Genomic DNA, 23,426 nt, shown 5'->3' with positions numbered 1-23,426 from the left:
AACATGTGTCACTGTTTGTCACAGCCTGCCCTGAGCGTACCGAGGAAAGCGAAGCGGCAGCACGGCGGGAGCTCTCCTGGTTCTCACTGGTCTCCGGCTTTCTGTTCACTTCAGACTACACTCAGTTCTGCAGTCCTGGACTTGCCTTCCACAGCCTCGCCCCAGCAGCTCCCTCAGCCTCCTCTCCTTACCCAGCTTTGGGGCTGTGGATGAGGCTGCCACGAGACCCCCATCTCCCACAAGCCAAGTGCCCACTGCTCCTCTGTCCCTCCTGGATACACTTCGTGCTCCACACTCCTGAGCTTCCAAGCGCTGTGTGGGATTAACTCACCTCTCAAACCTCTCCTAACCTCTCCCGCTCATGCTTCCTGTGCTCCTGCCTCATGAGGTATTTGGCCTGTTGCTGTTGTTGAATTGTTATTTTCTTGCTTACTGAGTTAGAGATTTTAGATAATCTGGGGAATGGATCTTGGATTTTGTTTTGATTTATCTTTAAGTCTTTATAAACACAATGACCCTTACAATCCGGCTGTAACAAATGTATAATACATGAAGGACTACCTTGACACTGCAACAACAACTAAACAGGCTCCTTTCTCCAATGTGAGAAAGCAGCTTGGCCCTTTGAGATGACTGAACTGAAGAAACGCAGAAGTGTCATAAAATAACAGCCTCAACTTTTCAATAATTTGCTCAATCAATATCAACTAAGTTTTTAAAGAAAGAATGTTGGAGGCTGATTTCTACTGGGAAATCTATTTCTTCAGCCTTATTCAGCCAGTAATCAAAAGGACGGCTTTCCATCCGATCTTTTAATTACGTTTAATTTTTATATGTAATTATGGTTTCCTCAAAAAGTGTTCATTATTCAGAGTCTTCTTTTCAATTATGTACTGGAGTTTTATTTTTAAATAATCTTACTGTAAGCACAGATCCCCTTTGTTAAAGCCGATTTGAATTAAGCCACTTGAAAATTAATTATTACTTGTATTCTCTACAACTATTATTTTATTATAAATCAGCTGTTGTTTAAGTGATGTGTTACAGACCAATTTGTCAGGTTACAACTAGTAATATATTGAATTTCTGTTGAATACTTACAGTTCCCAGCCTGGCCTGCGAAGTGCACCAGCTCTCATTGGATGACCTGTTGCAGCGGGCACAGGAAGAAGAAAAATTTCTCAATAAGTTTCTTTGAAGATAATGTTTTAGAAGAAATTCTAAAGTTTTAATTTCTTACCAGTTGTGGGTATTGATTGTCCTTGAGGGCCCAGAAGACTTGGTATCGCTGGTTGTCTCAGTACAGGAACCTGATAGCCCTTGGGAATAAATGCAAACAGTTACAAAATAAGCTTTACTACAACACAAGAATCATTGCACGCGTTGAAATAAAATTTACCTTCTCTTCCAACAAACTGCTGATTGACAAAGGGGAGGATTTGGAAAGCTCAGCCGCGGTCATCAGAGCAGGAGGCAACACAGCATCGGGATCGCTACAAAAATCACGGTTTTGTTATTCAAACACTGCTTTGAACTGAAACACAATATACGTTTTGAAATATAAAGTCCAAGGTGAGAAAAGGTTGACTTCTGTAAATGAAAGAAAATCCCAAAATAACCTTCACCACATGTACACCTGTGAAGTTGGCAGGCTCCAGAGGAAGCACTGCTGAGGAGTCTGTTTGGATACTGGTATTCAGAGAGGAAGCTCTCTGGAAAAATATTTGATTAAGCTGCACTTGAATGGATGAGAGTCTGTATAACTCACACACAGTCTCAGCTTTGGAAGATGCAAGAACTGACATTCCATCAGAAGATGTTTCTATGCTAGTTGAGGCTGCCTTAGAGGCTCCTCTGAATCGTGGTCCCTGTACTGACAGCACAGCTGGCTCTGTGCATCCAAGGCAGCAAGGCTAAAGGATATAACCCTAAACAGTGGCACAGATTTTTGCATAAAAATAGCATTTCCCCAGTACTAAAAAGAAATGAATGAGACACTAAGGTCTGATGGAACTAAATGGCTAGTTTAGGAATGGCTGGTCATTTCAAATCAAAAACAGTCTTTCCTTCAGGGCAAACCTGTACTGAATGACTGGTAAGGGAACCAAACAAAAACACTGCCAAGAAAATTCCTGCATGAGGTACATGTTCAACTTGCTGAAGTGTTCTCATCCCAAGTAAAAAGAAAAACACAACTCCCACAAGGACATGGAGCTGTCACTACTGATACATAAGGTGATGGCTGGGAAGCTCAAGAAGAATCTAACTTAAGCAGTGTTGGTGTCTTTTAAATTCCTGTTGATCTCCAGATATCCTTACCGAAAATGTCCGTCCGGCTTTTCCCCGCGGAGAGAGAGGGACACTGCTGGAGGGAGATCAGAGACAACCACAGAAGACGGATTCACTGGCAGCCCAGCTGCCATGGACGGCCCAGGGCCCAAGGATGAGAGGGCGGAGCGGGAAGCCAGGGAAGCCAGAGGGATCATGAGCGGATCCTGCTGCCGGGCCATGGCCGGGCGCATCAGCGGCTGCAGGTTGCGCGTTATCGTTTGCCTCATGAGGGGCGGTGTGGTGAGGGGTGGTGGGGGCAGCCTGCTGCTGCTGCTGCTGCTGCTGCTGTTGCTGAATCTTGCGGAGCCTTTTCGTGTAGCCGGTCTCATTTTTGAAGTTGTTCACAGCCTGGAGGTAGGAAAATATGTACGAAAAGGTGATATGGAACTTGCAGTAGAGATACGAACAAAAGCCTCCTTAGAGGAATATCACTGTGTATTCCTGCAAATGCTATTAATCATAAACCCAATCAGCATTCAGTTATGAACACATCCCATTAAACTCTGGTATCAATGACTGGTACCTCAGAGTGTCTGGATTTAAACTGCTTTGGTGTTAACACCCAGTTTAAAAGTGAGGCCACCCCATTACACACAAGTGTGTAGTTAATTTCACAGACTGTCTCTAACGAGTTGTAGGCTTCTGTAATAGATTATGTATTAGAAAAATAAATTTAGCCTTACTCAATTTAGTCTCGCTTAAGGAGATCTAAATTCACATTTTTTTCCCTTTCAGTTATTTACAAATAGACTTTTCCACCAAAGAGTTCACGCTGAAGTCACCACGTTACCTGGCGCAGGAACTTGTTGGCGATTAAAGCATCAGGAGAAACATCTGTCTGATGGCAGGTTGGGCATGTGTGTTCCTCAGACTCCAGCAATGCTGTTCTGATACCTGGAAATAATTAGAACATTAAAACAGTTTTTAATCAAACTACGAAAACTTTTTGGTTCTCATCAATTATAAAAACAAGCACATGATTAATGGGGAAATACAGTCTTTAACAGAGAGCATGAAGTTATAAACATTCAGTACTAAAAAAGACTGGCACTGGCACAGGTTGCCCAGAGAAGCTGTGGCTGCCCCTTCCCTGGAAGTGCTCAAGGTCAGGTTGGACAGGGATTGGAGCATCTTGGTCTAGTGGAAGGTGTCCCTGCCCATGGCAGGGAGGTTGGAACAAGATGAGCTTTAAGGTCCCTTCCAACCCAAACCCTTCTGTAATTCTAGGAAAACTTTTAGCAAGCAGCAAATAATGATAGGTTTGATATTTCACTGTGGCAATATGTGAATATGCAGAGCAGACTGGGGCATGACATCTCAACTGGTCTTTTTTCCACTCTAGTGCAGCTAGAAGTCATTCCAGATTAATGAACAAAACACATTTCAAAAAACCACGAGCAGGTTTGAGTTCTGAAGGTTTTAATCAGCTCTGGGGAAGAATGTGGATGAAATGCCTCAATCTCTGTTCTTTGTAGACCACAGTAAGTCCCTGAAGTTGGAGATGGAATGCTGTGTGAGGGAAAGGGCTGTGGACAAACTAAATGCATTTTATATCTAACACTGTAATCACCTGCATTAATATGCACTGTTGTCATCCTCATCCTTCTGCAGGTAAAGAGGATTTAGCTAAATACTAAATACTAAGAAGGGAAAAAAGCTTTCTGCCTTTTTTTCACCCCCTGTACTAGAGAAGAGTCTTTTCCTGTTCAGGACACACTGAAATATTCAACAGAACTAAGACAGCAATTTCCTTATCTCCTATTTCTGCTCTCGGAAGATCAAATTTAATGTTTGGAATTAACAAACGGGGCATTTTACACACTTACATTCATCACAGTAACTGTTTCCACAGCAGGGAATAACAACCGCATCCGTCATTATATCCTTACAAATGAGACACAACAGCTCATCTGGAATAGGATCATCTTCTTCCGAGGAGGACGACGGCTCCTCGGGCAGGAAGGGAGGCTTCTCCTTCTTTCCTATAGCATAAGCTTCCCTGGAGGGAGGGTGGGGAAAGCAAAACAAAAAGTCAAAAGGAAACTCTTCCAAGCTTTGGATTTTATCAAATAAAGATAATTTATGGAATTCTTGTCCCTCCCCATCAGCCTTCTTAAACACAGTTGTTTAGTTTGAACTACAATCCCAAACAAGAAGAGGTAGGTAGGAACAAATCTCCTCCTGCAGCATTCTCCTATTCATTGGATATCTCCTCCTGCAGCATTCTCCTATTCATTGGATCAACTAAGAAACCAGTTGAAACTAGAAAAATATTTTGACAGCTCATCTCAGGTGAAATGAATCCCAGCTCTCCTTTGCCAGAGGGTAAATGTAAATTGGAGGCTCAGGATAAAGCTGGTCTCCCAGTAATTACATTTTCTAAATGAAAGAAGTCTCTGTGACAGCTTCCACAAAAGGACATCCAGGAGACAAAACCAGAAGGGCTTCCAAGTGTCTTTAGAACAGTCATTATTCTCAGGAAACACAAGTGTTTTCTTAGCTTATAGCAAAAAGAAAACTTGAGCCTGTTTCACATGTGAGATCTGATCAAAATCTGAGGGATGGAATCACAGTCCAACAGCTGTTTTGTTACATTTTGCATGAGGCCTTTGAAACACAAACCAGAAGCAAAACAAGTTTCCAGAGAGAACGATCCCAGCTACAAACCCTGCTGCAATGTGCTGCAGAAACAGTCTCTCAGCACCCCCCGTGTTTAACCACCTCCCAGGGGTGTGAGCAGCAGGACCCCTATTTTACTGTTAGCCACCACCAGACATTTGAAACTGGAGCCCCAGTGACTGCCCCTGTAACTCCAGGCACTGGGCAGAGTGGCTGTGCTGGCACTCGGGCACTTCCCCACGGCTCCCTCCCCCTCTGGCCAGCCCACCCCCCACACTTACGCGTCTATGGTTGGAATCGCGTATTTCCCAGTGTTGGTCAACATGGCACCCTTTGTGTTGGGGTCCTTCACCTCCATCATAAAACTTCTTGGAATTCCTGTGCTTTTTTTAATTCTGGGAACAGACTCGAAATTTTTGTCCTGTTAAGAAATGCAGACATATCTCAAGGCCCACTCTGAAAACAAGATTTCAATGACTATTTTAAGCACGAAAGCCTTTAACCCTCTTCTCCGACCGAGTGTAAGGGTTGTTGGACTAAAATACTCATTTCCCTACAGGGATTCAGCCAGGATGTTCCAGAGGCTGGAGCAATGTTTTGAACTCATCAATATTCTTTGGCTTTAACTGTAGGTTCCTTATGGGTGAAATCCCCCAAACCTGCTCCTCCTCCAAAGGGCAGTTCAAAGGGAGCCCAATTCTGGGCTTGGATAAACTTATACAAACAATCTATAAATGAAGGCTGAATTAATCTCTCATGCACACCGTCACTGACCCACGTTAAACAGCATTAATGTTCAACTAGGGAGTGGGGTTATTAAAGATGCAAATATCCAATAGATGGGGGACACAGAAACATCTTGTTTTTAGGCAAAATACTAAAAATTGTGAACTGTCATAAAAAGAGAGTTAAAACCAGGAAAATGTCCAATAATATTGAGATATATCAAACTGCACACAGAAGTTCACAAAGAAAGATCTATGGAAATACTTAATGCCTGTGACCTAGTGAAAAGAAAATTTCAGATTTATAATTCTAGGTTTCCCTTGAATCCAAAGGGCTTTGCAACACTGCCATGTAACCTCTGTATTTCACTCCAAAAGAAACAATTCTTACTGTGAGTATTCATGCATTTAACTCTCAAGGTAAAAAATGAAAAACCGAACAACCCCCACGTCCCTCAAGTCTTACCCCGTTGGTTGGACAGTTCTTGATGTAGTGCCCAGGTTTGCCACAGCGAAAGCACGTGTAGGAGGGTGGAGGTGGCCCCACGGGTTTCTTCATGTAACTACAAGGGTTTGGGAAAAAAAGAAAAAGGAATGCATGTGTCTTTCTTGTTAAAAAAAATCTCTAAAATTTTTAGATCAACTTCAAAGAACAGGTTTCACATTAGCAACACTTACTTGACTGGATCATATTCATGGCCAGACTGTGTCATCATAGCTTTTATTTTATCCTCCTCGGAAGCATTGGCTTCAGCCAGATTGGCAGTCTGTGCAACAGGTAATTATTTGACACACACATTAGAAACACATTTAAGCCCACACAGCCCAAGACAACACCACTCATCCAATCCTGTAAAGAGCAGCACTACACTAGCTGAGCTTGCATGAAACCAGCTGCTTATACCAAACATTTGTGCTGAAGATGTTCTGGGGAGTCCTTACGCCATGACATGATGTTTATGTGCCTGAGAACCTACTAGAAAAGAGCATTCCTGAGCACTCAAACCTTAGGCTCTGTTTGTACCTTACAGCACGACTTGTAGAATCAATCCAATTTCCTTCAAAGGACTGACGCTATTTGTAGAAAACTTACAATATCTAGTATTTTCAAACTGATTTTTAAGTTCCAGACTATAGGCAGGAGAAGATCTCCACTGGACATGGAATTAAGATGGATGCAAGTAGCACTATTTACATTTTGCTGCATTAAAAGGACACACAACTCAGTTTCAGACACAGAAGTATTAAAAGGACTCAAGCCTTTTACAGTCTCTCAGCAAGGCAAAAGATTCTTTCCATCAGGAGTTGCAGGCAGCCCAAACTGTTCCCCCCTACTAGCTTCCTCCTATGAAGGGATTTAACTACAGTAAACACAGCCTGCAGTTTTCTCCAGTTGACTGTGTCCTTTTAACACACAAATTGTAACATAAACCTTCTGCACAGTTAGATCTTCAAATTACTGAAGGCAGTTGATTTTTCAAGTCGTCTTTGTTCAAATGTTTTTATTACACACTAGTCCAGATACAAGCAGGGTCTAAGGGAGTGACTGTCAATGACTCGGGCCTTCAAGCACCTATCACTCAGCTCAAGCACTCATGGTTTGGTTTTGTATCATTCATTCACAAAAGCAACCAACTAGTTTCAACATTTTATTAAATGGTTGTTTCATATACACAGTTTTTCTCCACAGTAACAGAATCCGGATCGCCAGCTATGAAACCATTTCCATTAACAGTTACAGAAAGCTTTACAGATAATACTTGACTAATTTGTTTGAACCCAAACAGGTTACAAAACACATCCAAAAGCCACAAAACATTAGTAGGAATAGACCAAAATTCAAATATGGCATTTCATACATAGTAATAATCACCAGAGAACTGTTAACACATTGCCTCCGTGCTGAGCCGGGCTGCACTAGAGTGGTTAGAGGGAGCAACAGTGCTGAGTTGCTTGGTGGCATCTTCCTGCATTTTAGATTTCCTCAAAAGTTTAAATGTGTACACCCACCCCTTGGACACCTTTGCACATTTTAGAGTAAAACTTCACATGAGGTTACAAACCCGAGGACATGTTTAGGGACAGCACTAATGGGGACCAATTGCTTTTGGTGGCTCCCTTCCAAACTATATATATATATAAATTTTTCTTTTTTGGCCAATGTACACAATTTAATTTCTGTAGTGAAGAGGGAAAAAGTTACCAGTGGGAAGAGATCTCCTTTTACAGGAAATGAACTTTATTCTGAGGATGAAGAACCAGCTGCTCTGCCTCAGGCCCTGCCTGCTCTGCTGCCTGTAGCTTTAGGGACCGGTGGTTGAGCACCCGTCTGTCCACACAGTGCAGTCACTAGTGCTTTCCCAGACAAATTACACATTGGTGAGCAAAAATGCAAGCAGTTCCCGAGCAAAACATGGCATTACAACAGTTTCGAAAGGTCACAGCTGCTCAGATGCCACACATACACATTGGTATATTCCTATAAACAATGAGGTACATTTACACAATTTACACAGTCTGTGTTCAAACAAATTAGATCGGGTTGTCCACTGTATAAATCCCAGAATTTATGGAATTGTGCAGCATTCAGAGAATGGGTCTGTAACTATGACTAGGAATTCAAAAATGGCCATGCAATTGTCCATGGTACAGAACCGCTTCTCTTGTGGCTGGTCAAACCCCCCTGGAATGTCCGGAACTTACAGCCAATTAAATTCTTCTGTACAAACTGGGTTAGTTTCCAACGCAAAATTAATGAAACGTATGAAAAACGGTAAAACAGCTTCTGAAGCGCTTCTTCTTTGTGTCTTGAGGATGAGTAATACTGCAACATTATGCTGAGGCTGATAAGGTACTCCCCTTCTATCTTCCCAAACTGGGAACTACTCTTTACAGGATAGTATCAAAATATACACAAATTTAAAATTAAAATAAATACTTTAAGTTATTAAAAATTAAAGGGTTTCTTCCAATTACAACAGTTATCCAACTATAGATCACAGTATCAATTTAAAACTAGGAAGCAAACACTTTTTAAAGTATTTGACAAGAATATATATATATATACCTTAGTAAGCTGGGCCAGAGAAATAGATGCAGAAGAGTCATCAATCTGTTCACAAAAAATTAAACACATATTCAAGTTCTACAGTCAAAACACAACAACAGTTAACCTCTACTATAGTCTGAATGTCTGCACTATATCCCCTGAGTGTCACCCAGAGGCAACTCCAACCCAGTGTAATTTGTATTTATTCAAAACAAAGTCCAAATCTATGATGGCTTAAGAGTGTCTACATAGTTATGAGAAGAAATTAAAATAACCAACCCTGCTGGTCACAATATCTCAGAGAGGGATCCCTGTCAAAAGGGTAAAGGAATCTGCCAATTTTCAGCTAAAAAGGATTTAAAAAAAGTAAATAATTTTAACTGAGGAAGAAGCATCACTTCGGGTAACTTAATATTAGTGTAGTTTATAAATGAATCAGTGAATGTCTCATCATTATAAATGCACACAGTGATGCTTTTGTGAACCCAGCAGCTGCCAGAAAGAAGGCCAGGCCCAGCAATCCTGGAACACACACTCTGCCCCTCCTGTCAGTACCCAAATAACCTCAAATATAAACCAGTCTAGAACAGCAGCCACAAAAGTAACCTGTCACTTTGCCTGGAAAAAAACCTGCATAAATAATTTACATAACGGTGTTTATAATGCCAGAGTAGACTATAAAACCTCAAAAAACCTGTACGTTATTAGACCACAGGCCCTGCCACCCAAATCTGTTTGGGAAGTGTGGGAATGTAGATTATTGCTTGCAGTCAGATCAAACCTGATCTTTAATAGCAGCCCAGTGCTAAATGAACAAAAGAAGAAAGTGCAAAACTTGATGATGAAAACATGGATTCAGAGCACAACCCTGGAGTTTTTGTCTCCATTTTTCTCCTCCCAGCTGGCTATGGAACAGCTCTCAGGAGTGGAGTCTTCAGGCCAGTAGCTAGGAACAGACTGCAGAGCTTATGGAGAACTAGTGCTGAAGGGCAGTTTTCCCACAAGTAAAAAGGGCAACTCTGATCTTCTCCAATACATATACATGGAAATCTACCATGCCACGAGCAGCACTTAACCTGACACCAGCAAAGCAGTGCCAGAAAGATACTCAAATCACTGCTTATTACATCTGAATTGCTGAAAAAAGTAGAATAAAATTTCTCAGTGTGAACTGAGCAGCTCTCCAAGAGGTCACTAAACAGGTCAGTAAAGAGATTAAAACCTTTCCTTAAAACAGCTCTTGTCCTTTACTACCTAATGTGGTGGGAGAATTCAAGGGGGCAGTTTTGGCAGACTGAGAAAAAGTATCTCCACGCAGAAGATGATTCCTCACTCCAGTTAGTTGTTCCTCCTCTATGTTTTCAGGAAAGCACATATAGCACACATTCCTGTATTACTGACTAAAGAGCTCTTGAAAAGTGTGCCTTTGGATCACCCAGATCGAGACAAAGAGACCTTAATTCCACTGAAAGTCTTACCAGAAGATTCACCTCTCCTCTCTAGAACACTTTGCACCTAGTCCTGCTCAAAAGGAGGTCTGGACAAGCATTTTGAAGCCTCGTGCTCCATATGCCCCTCTCTTAAATGTGGAAAAGCAAAGCAGTGTTCTCTCAGGGCAGGCACAACTATATTTTGTGGCTTTTCAGAAGCAAAAAAAAAAAAAATAAATTAGGAAAGCTCTAGCATTAAACAGTCTAGTACTGACCAGAAACTGAAGCACAACAGTTAATAAACTATTAATTAGTTCTTGTAATTTTTTTTAGGAAGCAGTTATTATATGGCCTGCAGGCAACAGTCTAATTTCTTAAAAGAGGTGATATTGAACAGTTACCAAAAACATAAAAAAAAATAATTAATGTACTCTTCAATGCATTTGCCCAATGGCCATCTTTCCATGGTCCTACATTTCTGCCTATTTTTTTTCTTTTAAATTTCTACTGAAGCATTTCCTGGTAGTCCCTCAAAACAGTCAAGTAGAAACATCTCCATGAGCTTGTATGCAACCCCAAGATAACACTGCAGAAGAACTAGAGAAAAAAAAAGAACAACCAGAAAAAGCAGACCCCGAACCCTGAACTCCAGAGCCAATGTATTAACTCCCATTTCCTGCAGCAGACTGACAAAAACTAACACGAAGCCAAGTGGGCAGGGGGACAGAAGAGGGGAGGCAAAGGCTGATGGCACTGCTGGAGTGCTCCACTGAAATTCCAGGGCTTTCCTAAACCCTGGAGCTTGGCTACACTGCCAGTTCAGCCAGGAAGGCTCCCAGCTGTGCCTGACAGTGCTACAGCAATGGGCATGGCCCTGCACTCCTGCACTGCAGGGACAGAGAGCCCAAGAGCCCTGCATGGACTGCAGCACCGACAGTTCAGCAGAAAGGCCCCACACTCTGGCTCTGGCTGTGCTAACACCAGCACAGTTCCACATGTGGAATGACAGCTGGTATAAGACAATGAAGACATTAAAAATAAGCTTTTGTGCATCCTTTAGAAAGAAATCTTAACCGATTCTAATTTTGCAGCTTTACTGTCCATCAATAATTGACAAAATTTCCAATGATTTACCCCTACTACACCAAGACCCCGGTTCCACTCTGAAATACATGCAGAAATAGGTGTATTAAAAAAAAAAAAATAAAGGCAAACAAACCCCCACGCTTCAGAACAAGACCTGAGTTAGCTTTAAGAACAAACTATTTGTGTCTCCAGCCCCAGAAGTTCCTGAGGCTGCTGGGCTTTTGCAGTGAGAGAGAGGGAGGGTTTGTACAGAGGGATGCAAGGGCTTCCACCCTCCCAAACCAGGGGCAGTCAGAGCACACCAAGGAATGGCTTTGCTTTGCCTTTCCTTTCCTGCCATTACTTCTCACTCACACTAAGTCTTCCCTCCCACTCCGGGATTTTTCCTTTTCTCTTTTTTGACACATCTACATTAGCTTATGGTAAGATGCTACTGAGCAATGTAATACAGACATGCCAGGGAACACACGAGGCTAAAAGAATGTTAACTTTATTTATGAACATGTGGTTTGTGTTTATACACATGCTAGTAAACAAAAAGAAAAAGAACTGTTTTCAAGAAATAAAACCCCATCTGAATTAGATCAAATACTATAAACGTGGTTTACATAAATGCATTACATTAACTACTAGGGTCACTGGGCCAGTTCAACTAACTCAAACTCACAATCAGAGGCATTTGTGTCTAAAAAGGAATTCCAATCAATCAGCAATAGAATTACAGATATCACATTTACTGATTTTAGATCTACGCACAAAATTTTCAATTTGAGGTTGATTGTTTCCATGGGGACCAGAGGCTTTATTCTACCCAGAACACAGCCCCAGAGTTCAGGAATTTCTAGATTGAGTGATCCTAACGGCTGATCGAGTGATCAGATCCAATGATCCAGGGTTAGTGTAATGCCTCACACCAGTCTAGTGAAGGAGAAGCAGTTATATTTAAAATAAAGATGAAAAATAAACCCCACCAAACAGTACTCTAAGAACTATTGGAAAGGCATAGTTGCACACAGTACCGGCCAAGTGGCACACCAAGATCTACCCCATCACCTGGATTTCCGTGGGGGATTTGTATGTTAGCAGCACAACAACAGTGTTTGCAAAACTGAAGGAAAATGCTGCCCTTTTCCAAATGTGAATTCCAAGTGGTGGTATACTAAAGAAAGGCTTAACCTTTGGGAAATACAGCAGCAGCCAGCCTCAGAGTTACCCAGATCCAAAAACGTGCTGCAGGCAGAAGTTAAGAAAAATGACAGGGATTTCACCCCCAAACGCCCCAGGCTCTAACCTGGTGTCAAAATTTGTGTTGTATATTGTCATTTGCAGACAAACTGCTGTTGAACTAAACTGCTTCACCAGATTAAGGGGAGAGATCAAATGCAGAACTTTAGAATACCACTCTGTGTAGCAACGATATCGAAATTCACGTCAGGCTATTAAAGACATTTCTGTACTCAGAGGGGCCCAAACAATATCACTTCAATTACACAGTTTCAGGAACAAATACCCAATATTTAAGGACATGAGAAGGAATCATTTAGCTGCACAGAACTGTCCTCAAAACGTCTGGGATATGCTGGGTTTGGTATTTGTTTGAACCCCCAAGTCAAAAGTAAGGAACAGCACCAAGTTTCACAATAATGGTTTCTCAGTGGTTTTTGATAAACATTTTCAAAAACCATTAGGCAAAAAAAAGGTATTTAAAAACAAAAGCTAAGTGATACAATGTGAAAATGGCAAAAAATACACTCCAAACAGTTTTTATTGCAAGAAACAAAAAGCACACAACAACCTATACAAACATACATATCACTAGCTATAGACAGACAGATGTAGAACATGGCACCATGTTCAGTGTGCAAACCTCGAGCCTACAGGATCTGAAACGATCATACATTATCTGTACAACACAGAGTCATACAGGAGAGATTCTGGCATATTCAATATGAAATACAATGCATTGCTAGGTAAAAATACCAATATTCACATTAGAACTCTGCAAGTAAAGGCATTACTCAGTTTTTACTATGCTGAATCAAATACAATGTATTTACAACATACACTAGGTTTTACTGGAAAAGATATTAAGTTAATGTTTGGCAAATTAATAAAAGGCTGCATTGTTTAGAATTAAGTGCAATGTGTAGGAAAAAAAGTGTGAGATTGTGTTTTTACATACTGCTTTTGATGTCCCACTCACTGGCTCACTTCGACTTCTAGAAGAAGAAATAAAGGTGATCAGAATTGAAAACAAAGCACTTGAACCCAACACAAAGACTCCAGAACCTGAACATCACAACATTATGCTCCAATACTCGAGTGAACGTGGACATTTACTGGTATACATAAACTGTTCTCTCTCGGTACATTCAGTGCAACTAAAAAAACCCCCCAAAATCACATTTCTACCTTGTCACAAATTACTCAAGACTCACAGATCTAGAACAGAACAGTGCAAGAGGAAGTCCTCACATATTGTGTCTCTACTCTCTAAGTATCAAACCCATGAAGTCCGTACTAGAGTTCTGTGTTCTTAAACAATCAATGGCTGAAATGTGGAGGCAGTTTTGGACAACCTGTACATCCCTGGTATCACACACAGGTACCAGGGACAGGGCTCCAGTTTCTACAGAACAACAATCATCATCTACAAGTGCAACTCTGCTCAAGTGAAAAACACAGTCACGTGACGAAGGGGTAACAACAGTGTCAGCAGCACAGTCTCTAGAACAGTGTTTCTTTGTGGAAGCCCAAGCACTGTGTTCAGAGATCTACTATATTTAGCCATCCAAGTGCCAAAATATTAAACACGTTACATATGCTATATTGACTAAAAATAGTAGTAGAAATGTCACCTGAAAGTAGTTTCTAGGATTTTGTGCGATTTAGGAGTCCTGTGACAAAAAAAAAGGTCTTAATTGCCAGAATTTGCTTTCAGATAATCTTGAAAATGCTACAGTATTTTAGGAAATATGTATTACATTTGAAAACTTGCTGAGATTCCACATATCATTGGTCTGTACTTGCATGCTCCTCATCAAGAACCACACATGCAACCACTGAGAGAGTTAACAAACAATCCACACATCATCCAAAGTGTCCCATGAGCAGAGGCAATGCAAAGGCTGCTGGGGAATTTACCTACCAATGAAAAGGCTCAGCTTCCTGCCAGTGCTAATCCCTCCCAGGCTCCCAGTTGCACCATGTACCTCCAGAAGGTGAGGAAGTACACCAAAATACTTTAGATTACCACAGAGTGGAGGCTTCAGCCATTTACTGCAAGGTGGGTAAGGCCTTTCTGAAGGCCTCTCCACCACTCCAGCAGACATTCCCCACCCCAAACATTAACCACTCTACAGCAGGGGCTTCTGCCATGTTTCCAGCTGAAGAACAGAAAGCTCACCTGCTGGTTTCCTTTCAGCTCTACCCCAGCAGTGCTGTTCTTTCCTTATAGCCCCACACTGGTACTGATGTGATCTTTGATGCCAACAGCATCTGTCCTCCCATTTTAGGGCAGGGTTACAGCAGCAGGGGAGGTGCCATCCAACCCAAGGGGAGGGTGCACTGACAGCACAGCTCTCAGCACATACTGAAATGAACCCCCAAAGCTAGGCCATGGTTACAAGCACAGTGCTGTGGGTCCACAGTCTCGAGGGAGTGCCTGGAAGCACTGCACCAACAGGCCCCAAGGTTACACACAGAGCCACATCAGTCCAGAGCTTTTTGCTTGCAAATGCTTTATGGGTACCAGGATGATGTTGTACTGCTTGTTCAAGACACGGTAACTCCTCAGGGTACTTTATTTATTGAGAACCAACATTAGAAGGACATGACAAAACCAGCAGTGTATAATATCCTGCTGGTGGTGGAGAGGCTTTAAGGAAGCTGGAAAACATGCCCATTCCAACAATGCTGATATAGCTATTATAGATCTGAACTGTATGAAAACATCAATGTAGCAATAATCCTACGGTCAGGATTGCATTTGAGTATCTGTGATTTTAATCAATACACCTGATTCTCTGTCCTCAGTAAATCTCAGGAATACAGAATTAAAGCCTGGAGCACAGGTCCCAGCTTGGGTACAGACAGACTCAGAAAGGTAACCAGCACATTTGGTAATGTGCTAAACTGCCTCTGAGATTTGAGTTTGGGAAGGACTAACTATTCCTTCATGGTACTCGCACAAAAGCCAGTAGGCTTTAGGGTATGGTGCTTTCTGTCTTGCCTGGAACAGACCCTGACTGCAGGAAACAGCAATCACTTCAGAATGAACCTTCTTGTTTGCATGAGTCACCAGCAGGCAACCCCTGGCCTTTCCTCTCCAGCTACTATACAACCCCCTCCCTGATGTGAGGCACAAAACCACCTGCCATGTCCTGCCCCACCTCCCCCAAATGCAGGAAATAGTCAAACACCCAGAATCAGAGTCTTCTGAGATGGAAACAAATGCTAAGTTTACACTAGAATGCATAACTGCCTTTACTAAGAAAGCAAACACATATAATAAGGAATCTCCCCATGTAGAGGAAACAGGATCTGCTCTTGGATCTCAGAAAGATCAACCCAAAACAAACTTAATAGAACCACCTTAAAAGTTACCATTACTGGAGTCTGAGCCCCATGTCCCAGCAGACCTCAAAATCTAAGTCTCCTTTGGGACAGACATCAAAATCCACCTCATGCCAACAAACAGCAGCAGCAGCCCTAACAAGGAAGATCCAATGTGAGGGGCTCTGTCCCTGCTGTCAGTACCAGCGTGCCCCTGACCCCTCCCAAGGAAGCCAGTGCTGGGGTACTTACATAACGTATGTTTTGCTTGTAGCTTTCACTCCTCCAATGGGGATTCTCCTCACAATCACCGAGGAGTTCTTGGGAATCAGGGCACTGTCATCGGTGTATTCTGAAAACAACACCAATACAGAAGAAACATTACTCAATTTGTAAGAACGTATTTAATAGGTAATCGTGGAGCACTTTGAAGAAACTCCTTACAAATCTAAAAGCAAAATTTTATATATAACATCTCACTTTATCCTCTCAACACACCAACAGCACCTGTCAAGGAATCTTCGGATTTGATAATCAAGCAGCAAAATCTTTCTCATTTTTTAGAGTTAGTTTGAATGCCAACAGCAAAACAGTCTCAAAGACACTAAAGCAGAGCCTGATCTTCCCTGCCTTAAGTTGCTTTTGCTTCTGTTTGACTACAAAAATCAAGAAATCTCTGGAGAAAAACAAACCACAGCCAAGTCTCACCTGCATAAAACAGATTCTAAAGTCTGTGACTGCTTGTCCTGAACAAACCAGGCACTTGGCTAAAGCAGGGAAACTGCACCAGTGCCTTCCCTGTGTTAACTACACTTGACTCCCCCCTGGCTGCCGTGCTCAGGCAGAGGGAGCAGAGCTGCCAGCTCTGCTTCTTGGAGCTGAACCATCCACAGCCTCACCGTGCAGCTGCTCAAGGCCTGGCATAGAAATGGAAATGAAACTGGCACCACTGGAGTTTGGAGCACAGAAACCTGGGGGAGCTTCTGAATTTGCTTTCACAAGTAGGGCAGAAATGGCTCAAACTAAAGTGGTACCTCCCTCCTTAAGCTCATCATCCAGTCTCAATTAACCAAGGGGACATGAGTTCTTTCCATTCACTTTCTGCAGGGAAAAGAGACTCAGACAAAATGACTTCTGAAGACAGCCCTGAAAAGCCTTGGCCTGCACTGTGCTGCTTGTCCAAGGAGGAGAAAAGCCTCCTGACCTTTTACATGAGGCCTAAACAAAACCCCAACTCACAGACACACTCTGAGTAAGCTTAAAACTCAAAGACCTCTCCACGAGAATGATTTTTATATAGAACTGACACAGGCTGGATATGGCTAAATACTGCAAAGCACCATGAGCAGCCATTCCTTGTGATGTGCCTGCAATGTTATATATTCCAAGCCCTTAACTCTGTACTCCGAATCAGAACAATGGTCTGAAGCCCAAAGTTGCTGTGTATCTAGTGAAGTTCCACAGTGGTTTTGCTCAGTGATCACACACACAAAATACAAGTATTTCAAAATTTATGCTCCATTTTTCAGGAGGCAGGAACAGATTCTTCCTAAAGGCAGGAACCTCCCTTAGACCAAACATACCCACAAGAAGAATTCCTTTCAACCATGAAATAATATCTTATTTCTGTTTCAAACTAACAGAATTTTTCTTCAGAAAACTGAGAAATCATTTAGCTGAGACTAATTCCTGGCCTTCCCCCCCCCCCAGGGAACCAAACAGCAACATTCCTCTGGACTGCACAGCAATTTCAAACTGTAGGATGAGGGACTATTAGTGACAAAACCAGCAGCTCTAACACAAGTCACATCCTGGAACAAGCCCTAGAGCTCTGCTCCTCACACAGCCACCTGTCAAGAGGCTGCACTGGGACTTTCAGATGGAGAAGGAGCTCAAACAGTGCTGAGGCCCAGACAAACACCTGGGAGATGGTGCCAGCTGCACTTCTAGAAGCCAAAGCAGCTGTTTCTACCAGTGGAACAGAGTCAGAGTGTCCTTTCTGGTCCAGATCGCAAACCACTGGACTGAGATTTCAGAAATACAGGATAAGAAACAGCAGCTCCACAAAAAGGCTTTCAGATTAAACTGGCATCTCCCAGCAGGGCCTGTTCCCCATGGGCAACAACATCCCCTGGCACAGACTCAACTCCCAGGACCTGCTTAGCCCTGTCACTGCCTTGCTGTGGGAGCAGTGAGGCCAACTTCACAGAGCTGCTCCTCACACTTGTCCAAGCAGAGCTCCAACAGAAATGCTCAAAGCTGGAGGTAACATCATTCACTCCCACTCGCTTCTAGCACAAACTTGTTCTACCACCAGTAATGGCCAAGAAGTGGCTACTGGATTTTGTCAATCTGAACTGTGATTAAAAATAAAGACTAAACTAACTCAAAATGCTTGCAAAAGCAAAGAAAGATCTGGATATTAAAGGCAAGAGCAGACGAGATGTAACAGTCTAAAACTTGCTATTTATCCCTCCAAGAAAACAGCAGCTTGAAAGAGGTCCAGGGAAAGAAGTATTTCAAGGAATGAATGGATGCAGACTAGTTAACAGCAGCTACCCTGACTGCTGACTCACATTGACTTAGAAATCTGACATCAACAACTGCATTAGTGCCCACAACATTCTTACTGCAAAGTGCAAAGAGCTCAGCTACGTTCTGAAGTTTCTGCTGCTTCACATTTAATGCAGAATTTAAACATCCAATTTTCAAATTAATCTATAATTCAAAAATCTACTAGTTTTAGTAATTTGTGTTCTATGTATGCTACAAACAAGTTACTGACAGAAGTTTCCCCATTATTTTCTGGCCTGCTTTAATCCACCATTTTGTGTGACAGCATTGCTGGAGCAGCTCTGAGCACTCTCTCCAGAGTACTTCCCAACTGGAGTACAGAACTCACCAGGAGTTCTCAGAAGGCAAGTCTAGGTGTGAAAGGTCAGGGAAAAGCCTTGCAAAGCAGCTGTTATGCTCTGGGGCCAGGATGTGTAGGTAAGAGTTGGGAATGCCTGCTAATAGGCCAGGCTGTCCCCACCAGAACACAGAGAATTCCTAAAAACACATTTTCTCTCTAGTGCTTAAAATTCCACTCCCTCATGACAGGATTTGTTAGCCCTGTTCTAATCACCTGCACTTGCTCACTCTGTGACAAGCCATCGCTGTAGCTGGCTCTGAAAGCAGCCTTGAAACATCCCGAGGAACAGACTGGGCCACTCCTGCTGGATTTTCTGCTTCCCCCAGAACAGGCATCACTGATCTCACCTACACAGGCAGATCATCACTCCTGGAGCAAGCTGGCTCAGGAGGCCAGAGGAGCTCCCTCTGCACTGTTATCCCAGGGCACTGTGCCCCACAGGAGCCCCTGCACTGCTCTGAAGGGAGCAGTCCATCAAATCTGCCCTCCTTCCACTCGTTAATTGGATTACACTGCCCGCCCCTCGCTGGGGTGCTGTCAGGTGGGGCTGCAGTGCCCGAGCACTCCTCTGCCTCCAAAACACTCAGCCCACACCAGTTCAGAGGCACAGCTTCTATTTATTTATTCAATTAATTTCCTTTGTATTTTGCCCAGTAAGTACAACGGCACAATTTCCAAGCGCTTTGAGTCAGAACTTCACAGGGCAGGAAAGAGCACTTGAGAAACCTCAGTTCTGGAGTTTGCAGCTCTTCACAGATTGTGAGAACACCTGTTAGAGAAGACAGGTCAGGAAATCCAGATCCAATGAAACAGAGGCAAGTTTAAAAGCATCACTCTTGAGTGCAGGCTTTACAGAACATGCCTCAACAACAGGCACGGAAGAGGATCCCTCCTTTATGGAACAGGTCCCACCCACCCAGTTTGCATTCCCAGAATTTCACAGAGTCCATCACATCCTTTTTTCCCCACTGATATTTAAAATCCTGTTTACTTTCAGCTTATATTAGCACTGCTTCTATTACTAGCTTTCCATTAGGAAAAGTAACAGCTCCTGAACTGTAAAAGCTTCCTGGACCTGGGAACAATGTGACCGCACAGCACATCTCCACTCAGGGGGCACTTTGTTCTTCCCAAGACCATTCCAATGTTTACTCAGGACTCTTGCACAGACAAGGTTATAAAACACCAACACTCATGTCCACATGTAAGAATTCCAAACATCCCACTTAGGCAGAATATCCTGATCAAGTTTTTACTTTAATTTTTGCAGGTGAGCTTAAGCATCTATATCTGATTAATAAAAACAGAAATTCACATTTATAAACCAAAGATTTGGCAGACATATACTTTTGAAATGCACTCTCTAGCTTTGCTCTGCAAACCACAGGGGGATTTTTGCCTGTTCACATGGAAAACACCCTTAGGAAAGCTTCAATAAGCATCTGTGTCACTACTATAGAATTTTAAATTACGTATTTTATATATATTTATAATTTTATATTCATTTTGAACAACACAATCTGCCCAAAGGACTCAGCATAATCCTTTTTTAACTTCACCTTGAGGCAACACCACATTTAACAGCTTCTAGTAAGGCAAACACTCTTCCTTCCCTGGACTCTGGTTATGTATGAAAACAAAGTAACACCCTGGTAAATCTGGTATGTTGGATGCTGCAGTAACACTTCATGAGGTGACATTTATGAGCATCATTTTTTCTTCTAAAAACTTTGCTTTCTGTTCACCTGCTACAACAAGCCCCACGTGTTTGGCCTATTTCAAAGCGTTTTCTGTCCTGGTGTCCATAACTGGGCTCCATCACAGCTCCTTCCCACAGCCCCCACCGGCCCAGGATGACATCAGGCAGCTCCTGCAGCTGGGAGGCCCGAGTGCCTCAGCAACCGAGGACAGCTCAGGGACTCTCCTGCAGCACAGCCCTTAAAGCAAATCAAACTTATTTTTCAAAAGCTTTTGAAAATTTTATTCAATACTACTCGAAAGATTCAAGACTTCTGAACTGTGTCTCTGTCTCTGTGTTCCTCACGCAACCCAACAACTTCCCCAACACTTCCAGCACTGTGAAGACTCTCCACACCCTCCTGAAAATAACTTAAATATTTGTAGAGAAACAGAAGCTTTAAGTCTGACCCCTTTAAAGGCCAGGGCCGAAGTCACACAGCATTCTGATTAAGTTTTAATATGTGAAACAGGCAGAGAAAAAAACACTAGTACACATTTTAAAGAAAAGACTGTTGTGACAAAGAACCACAGGGGAAAAAAATAAACAGTTTTAACGTTTAAGGGATGAAAATACAATTCTTTTTATTTCTGAAAAGTCACATGCCTTAGTCTTTAGTCACATTTAAACTTAGCAAGATGGCAGATTACCGAACTGAAGCACCATAGTAACACAAGCCCATAATCACCTCGCAGAACCAAGCACTATTAGATTTAAACGAATTTATGACTTCACGAAGAATATTTCGTACATATATACATCATAAATGTTCTGCCATAAAACTTCAGGGCTGCCCTGATCCGGCAAACACGCAGTGCCAGGAAGATAAAGAAAAAAAAGGTGGACATGAATGATGAAACGATGTTCAACAGCATCCCAATGATGGTGTCTTTTGTGTGGAAAAGTTACATTAACCAGGAATTCCCAAAAGTAATTCCAATACAGAGAACACTCACGAGCAAGAGGCTTTAAAGGGTTGCAGAAATTGATACAGTCACTGATACACTCGATGCAAATTGTTGCTTCTGAGCAATTCCCGCAACGGGCACAAACCTGGCTACCAATGAAGGGGGGCAAAAGGTGAAGACAAAATTCAGTCACCAAACTCATTTTTTTTGGTTTATTTTTCCTTCAAATTAGCCATGTGTTCTACTCCCATCACCTTCAGATTTCTCTGAAATCTGACAGGTTTGTTACGATAAGACATCCTCCCGCATTTCCTTATCCTTTTACCTAGAACTCCAGGCAATCAAGGTTTTGTAGCGCTGAGGTGCCCGAGGCCCTCACCGCGCTCCGCGTGCAGCAGAGCTCCGACGGTGCCGTGAGAGCAGCAGCTACAAAGGCACAGCTCCGAGCCCGCCCCATCCCCGCAGCGCGGCTCCCGCGGCCCCACGCACCTTCTTTGGTCTGCGCGTTGGTGATCTGCAGGTCGCAGTCGGCCGCCTTCAGCTTCTCTCGGCCCATGATCTGGCGCTTGAGGTCGCTCAGGGAGATGTGGAGCCCGTCGAAGGTGACCGTGTCATAGTTGAGCTTGGAGGAGAACTTGTAGTGGACGCACGACATGGCGGGGCGCGGGCGGCGCCCGCTGCGGGGCCGCGGGGTCGGGCAGGGCCCGCGGGTGGCCGGGCGGCGACCTGGGCGGCGGGCGGCGCTCAGAGACCGCGGCGCTGCGCCTGGCCGGGCCGCGGCCTCGGCGCTGGGGCTGCGGGCCCCTCAGGGGCTCCCATCGCGGCGAGCCGCGGCCCCCCGCCCGCAACGACCACGGGCTGCCGGCCTCAGCGAGCGCGGCGCTCACCGCCCGGCCCTGCTGCCCGCTGCTGCTGCCGCCCTCGGCTGCGCTCGGCCCGCGCCCGGCCCGGCCCCGCTTCGGTTCCGCTGGCCCCGGCCCGGCCCGGGCCTCCGCTCGGTTCCGCTCGGGTTTCCGCTTCGGGCTCGGCCCGGGCCCCGCTCGGTTCGCTCGGCCCGGGGCCCGGCCCCGCGGTCGCTCCCGCGGCCCCCCGCCCTCAGCGGCCCGCCGAGGGGTTTCCACGGCCGACAAACCGCAGCGGCCCGCGTGAGCGGCCCCCAGCGCGCAGGCGCAGCCGCGCCCGCCGGCCCCCCACGCTGACCGGCGGCGGCGTGACACGAGGTCATGTCGGCGCGCGCCCCGCCCCCGCCGGCGCCGGGGCGCCCCCTGGCGGCGCGGCCCGGCCCCGGGTTCGGCGCTTGGAAGGCGGGAAGGGAAATCGCAATTAATTTAACGCTAATTGTGAACCGTGCATCCGTCATCGGCCTCCGCATGCCGTGTTTTGGTAAAGTCACTGTTAACCCCCTGTGGCTCTTGGTCGGTCCCTGAGAGCAGTGCTGGGGTTCGGTGTTCCCCGCACACCTGGGGGCACCGGCGCTATTTTTGTAGCTTCGAATTGGTTCTGAAACCTTGAACTCTTTCGCTTTCAAATGTGTTCAGCAGTAAATTGTCCTCTAAGCTCTGCAAAACAACCCAAAACCCGTTGGCACTTTTTTGGGTCATTCTCACACATTAGTTTAAGAAGAGCAATAAAGAGAAACTATTTGCTGTAAAATGGATTTTCAGTGTTTTACCATGACAGATTACTGGGAGCTGCGTGGGGAACTCCATCTCATTTACTACTTATTGATTTAGAAGCAGCTTTTATCTGTGCACAGAGCTGCTGTGCTGAGCACCTTTGGCAGAGCGCAGTGGTCTGTGCTGCTTTAATTCTCAAATACACAGGAGCTTGAATTCGAGAATCACAGAATAACAGAAGGGTTTGGGTGGGAAAGGACCTTAAAGCCCATCCAGTCCCACCCCTGCCATAGGCAGGGACACTTTCTGCTAGCCCAGGTTGCCCCAGGTCCTGTCCAACCTGGGATGGGGCAGCCACAGCTTCTCTGGGCAACCTGTGCCAGGGCCTCCCCACCCTCACAGGGAAGAATTTCTTCCCAATATCTCCCCTAAACCCACTCTCTGTCAGTTTAAAGC

The 23,426-nt window shown here is 44.1% G+C and overlaps 1 protein-coding gene and 1 long non-coding RNA gene across 2 annotated transcripts in view; both read right to left on the bottom strand.

Annotated features, from left to right (window-relative positions):
- RBBP6 (RB binding protein 6, ubiquitin ligase) overlaps positions 1-22,033 on the bottom strand; it is a 28,708-nt gene extending 6,675 nt beyond the window's left edge. Inside the window, 14 exon segments of the mRNA XM_029965243.1 lie at positions 1,102-1,147; positions 1,241-1,319; positions 1,400-1,493; positions 2,320-2,592; positions 2,624-2,679; positions 3,122-3,225; positions 4,158-4,330; positions 5,232-5,371; positions 6,142-6,238; positions 6,354-6,442; positions 8,743-8,787; positions 13,423-13,459; positions 16,047-16,146; positions 21,844-22,033. Coding sequence (XP_029821103.1) covers positions 1,102-1,147; positions 1,241-1,319; positions 1,400-1,493; positions 2,320-2,592; positions 2,624-2,679; positions 3,122-3,225; positions 4,158-4,330; positions 5,232-5,371; positions 6,142-6,238; positions 6,354-6,442; positions 8,743-8,787; positions 13,423-13,459; positions 16,047-16,146; positions 21,844-22,009 — 1,499 coding nt within the window. The 5' untranslated portion in view covers positions 22,010-22,033.
- Positions 19,306-20,643, bottom strand: LOC108642030. Its single transcript, XR_001922413.1, has 2 exons — positions 20,454-20,643; positions 19,306-19,477 (listed from the first exon to the last, which is right to left on the bottom strand). It is a non-coding gene; the product is annotated as an uncharacterized LOC108642030 (long non-coding RNA).
- Positions 22,034-23,426: the final 1,393 nt, after the last annotated feature.

Source organism: Manacus vitellinus, unplaced genomic scaffold (assembly GCF_001715985.3).
Source record: "Manacus vitellinus isolate BGI_N305 unplaced genomic scaffold, ASM171598v3 scaffold_93_pilon, whole genome shotgun sequence".
NCBI lineage: Eukaryota > Metazoa > Chordata > Aves > Passeriformes > Pipridae > Manacus > Manacus vitellinus.
This window is presented reverse-complemented; position numbering and strand designations above follow the sequence as displayed.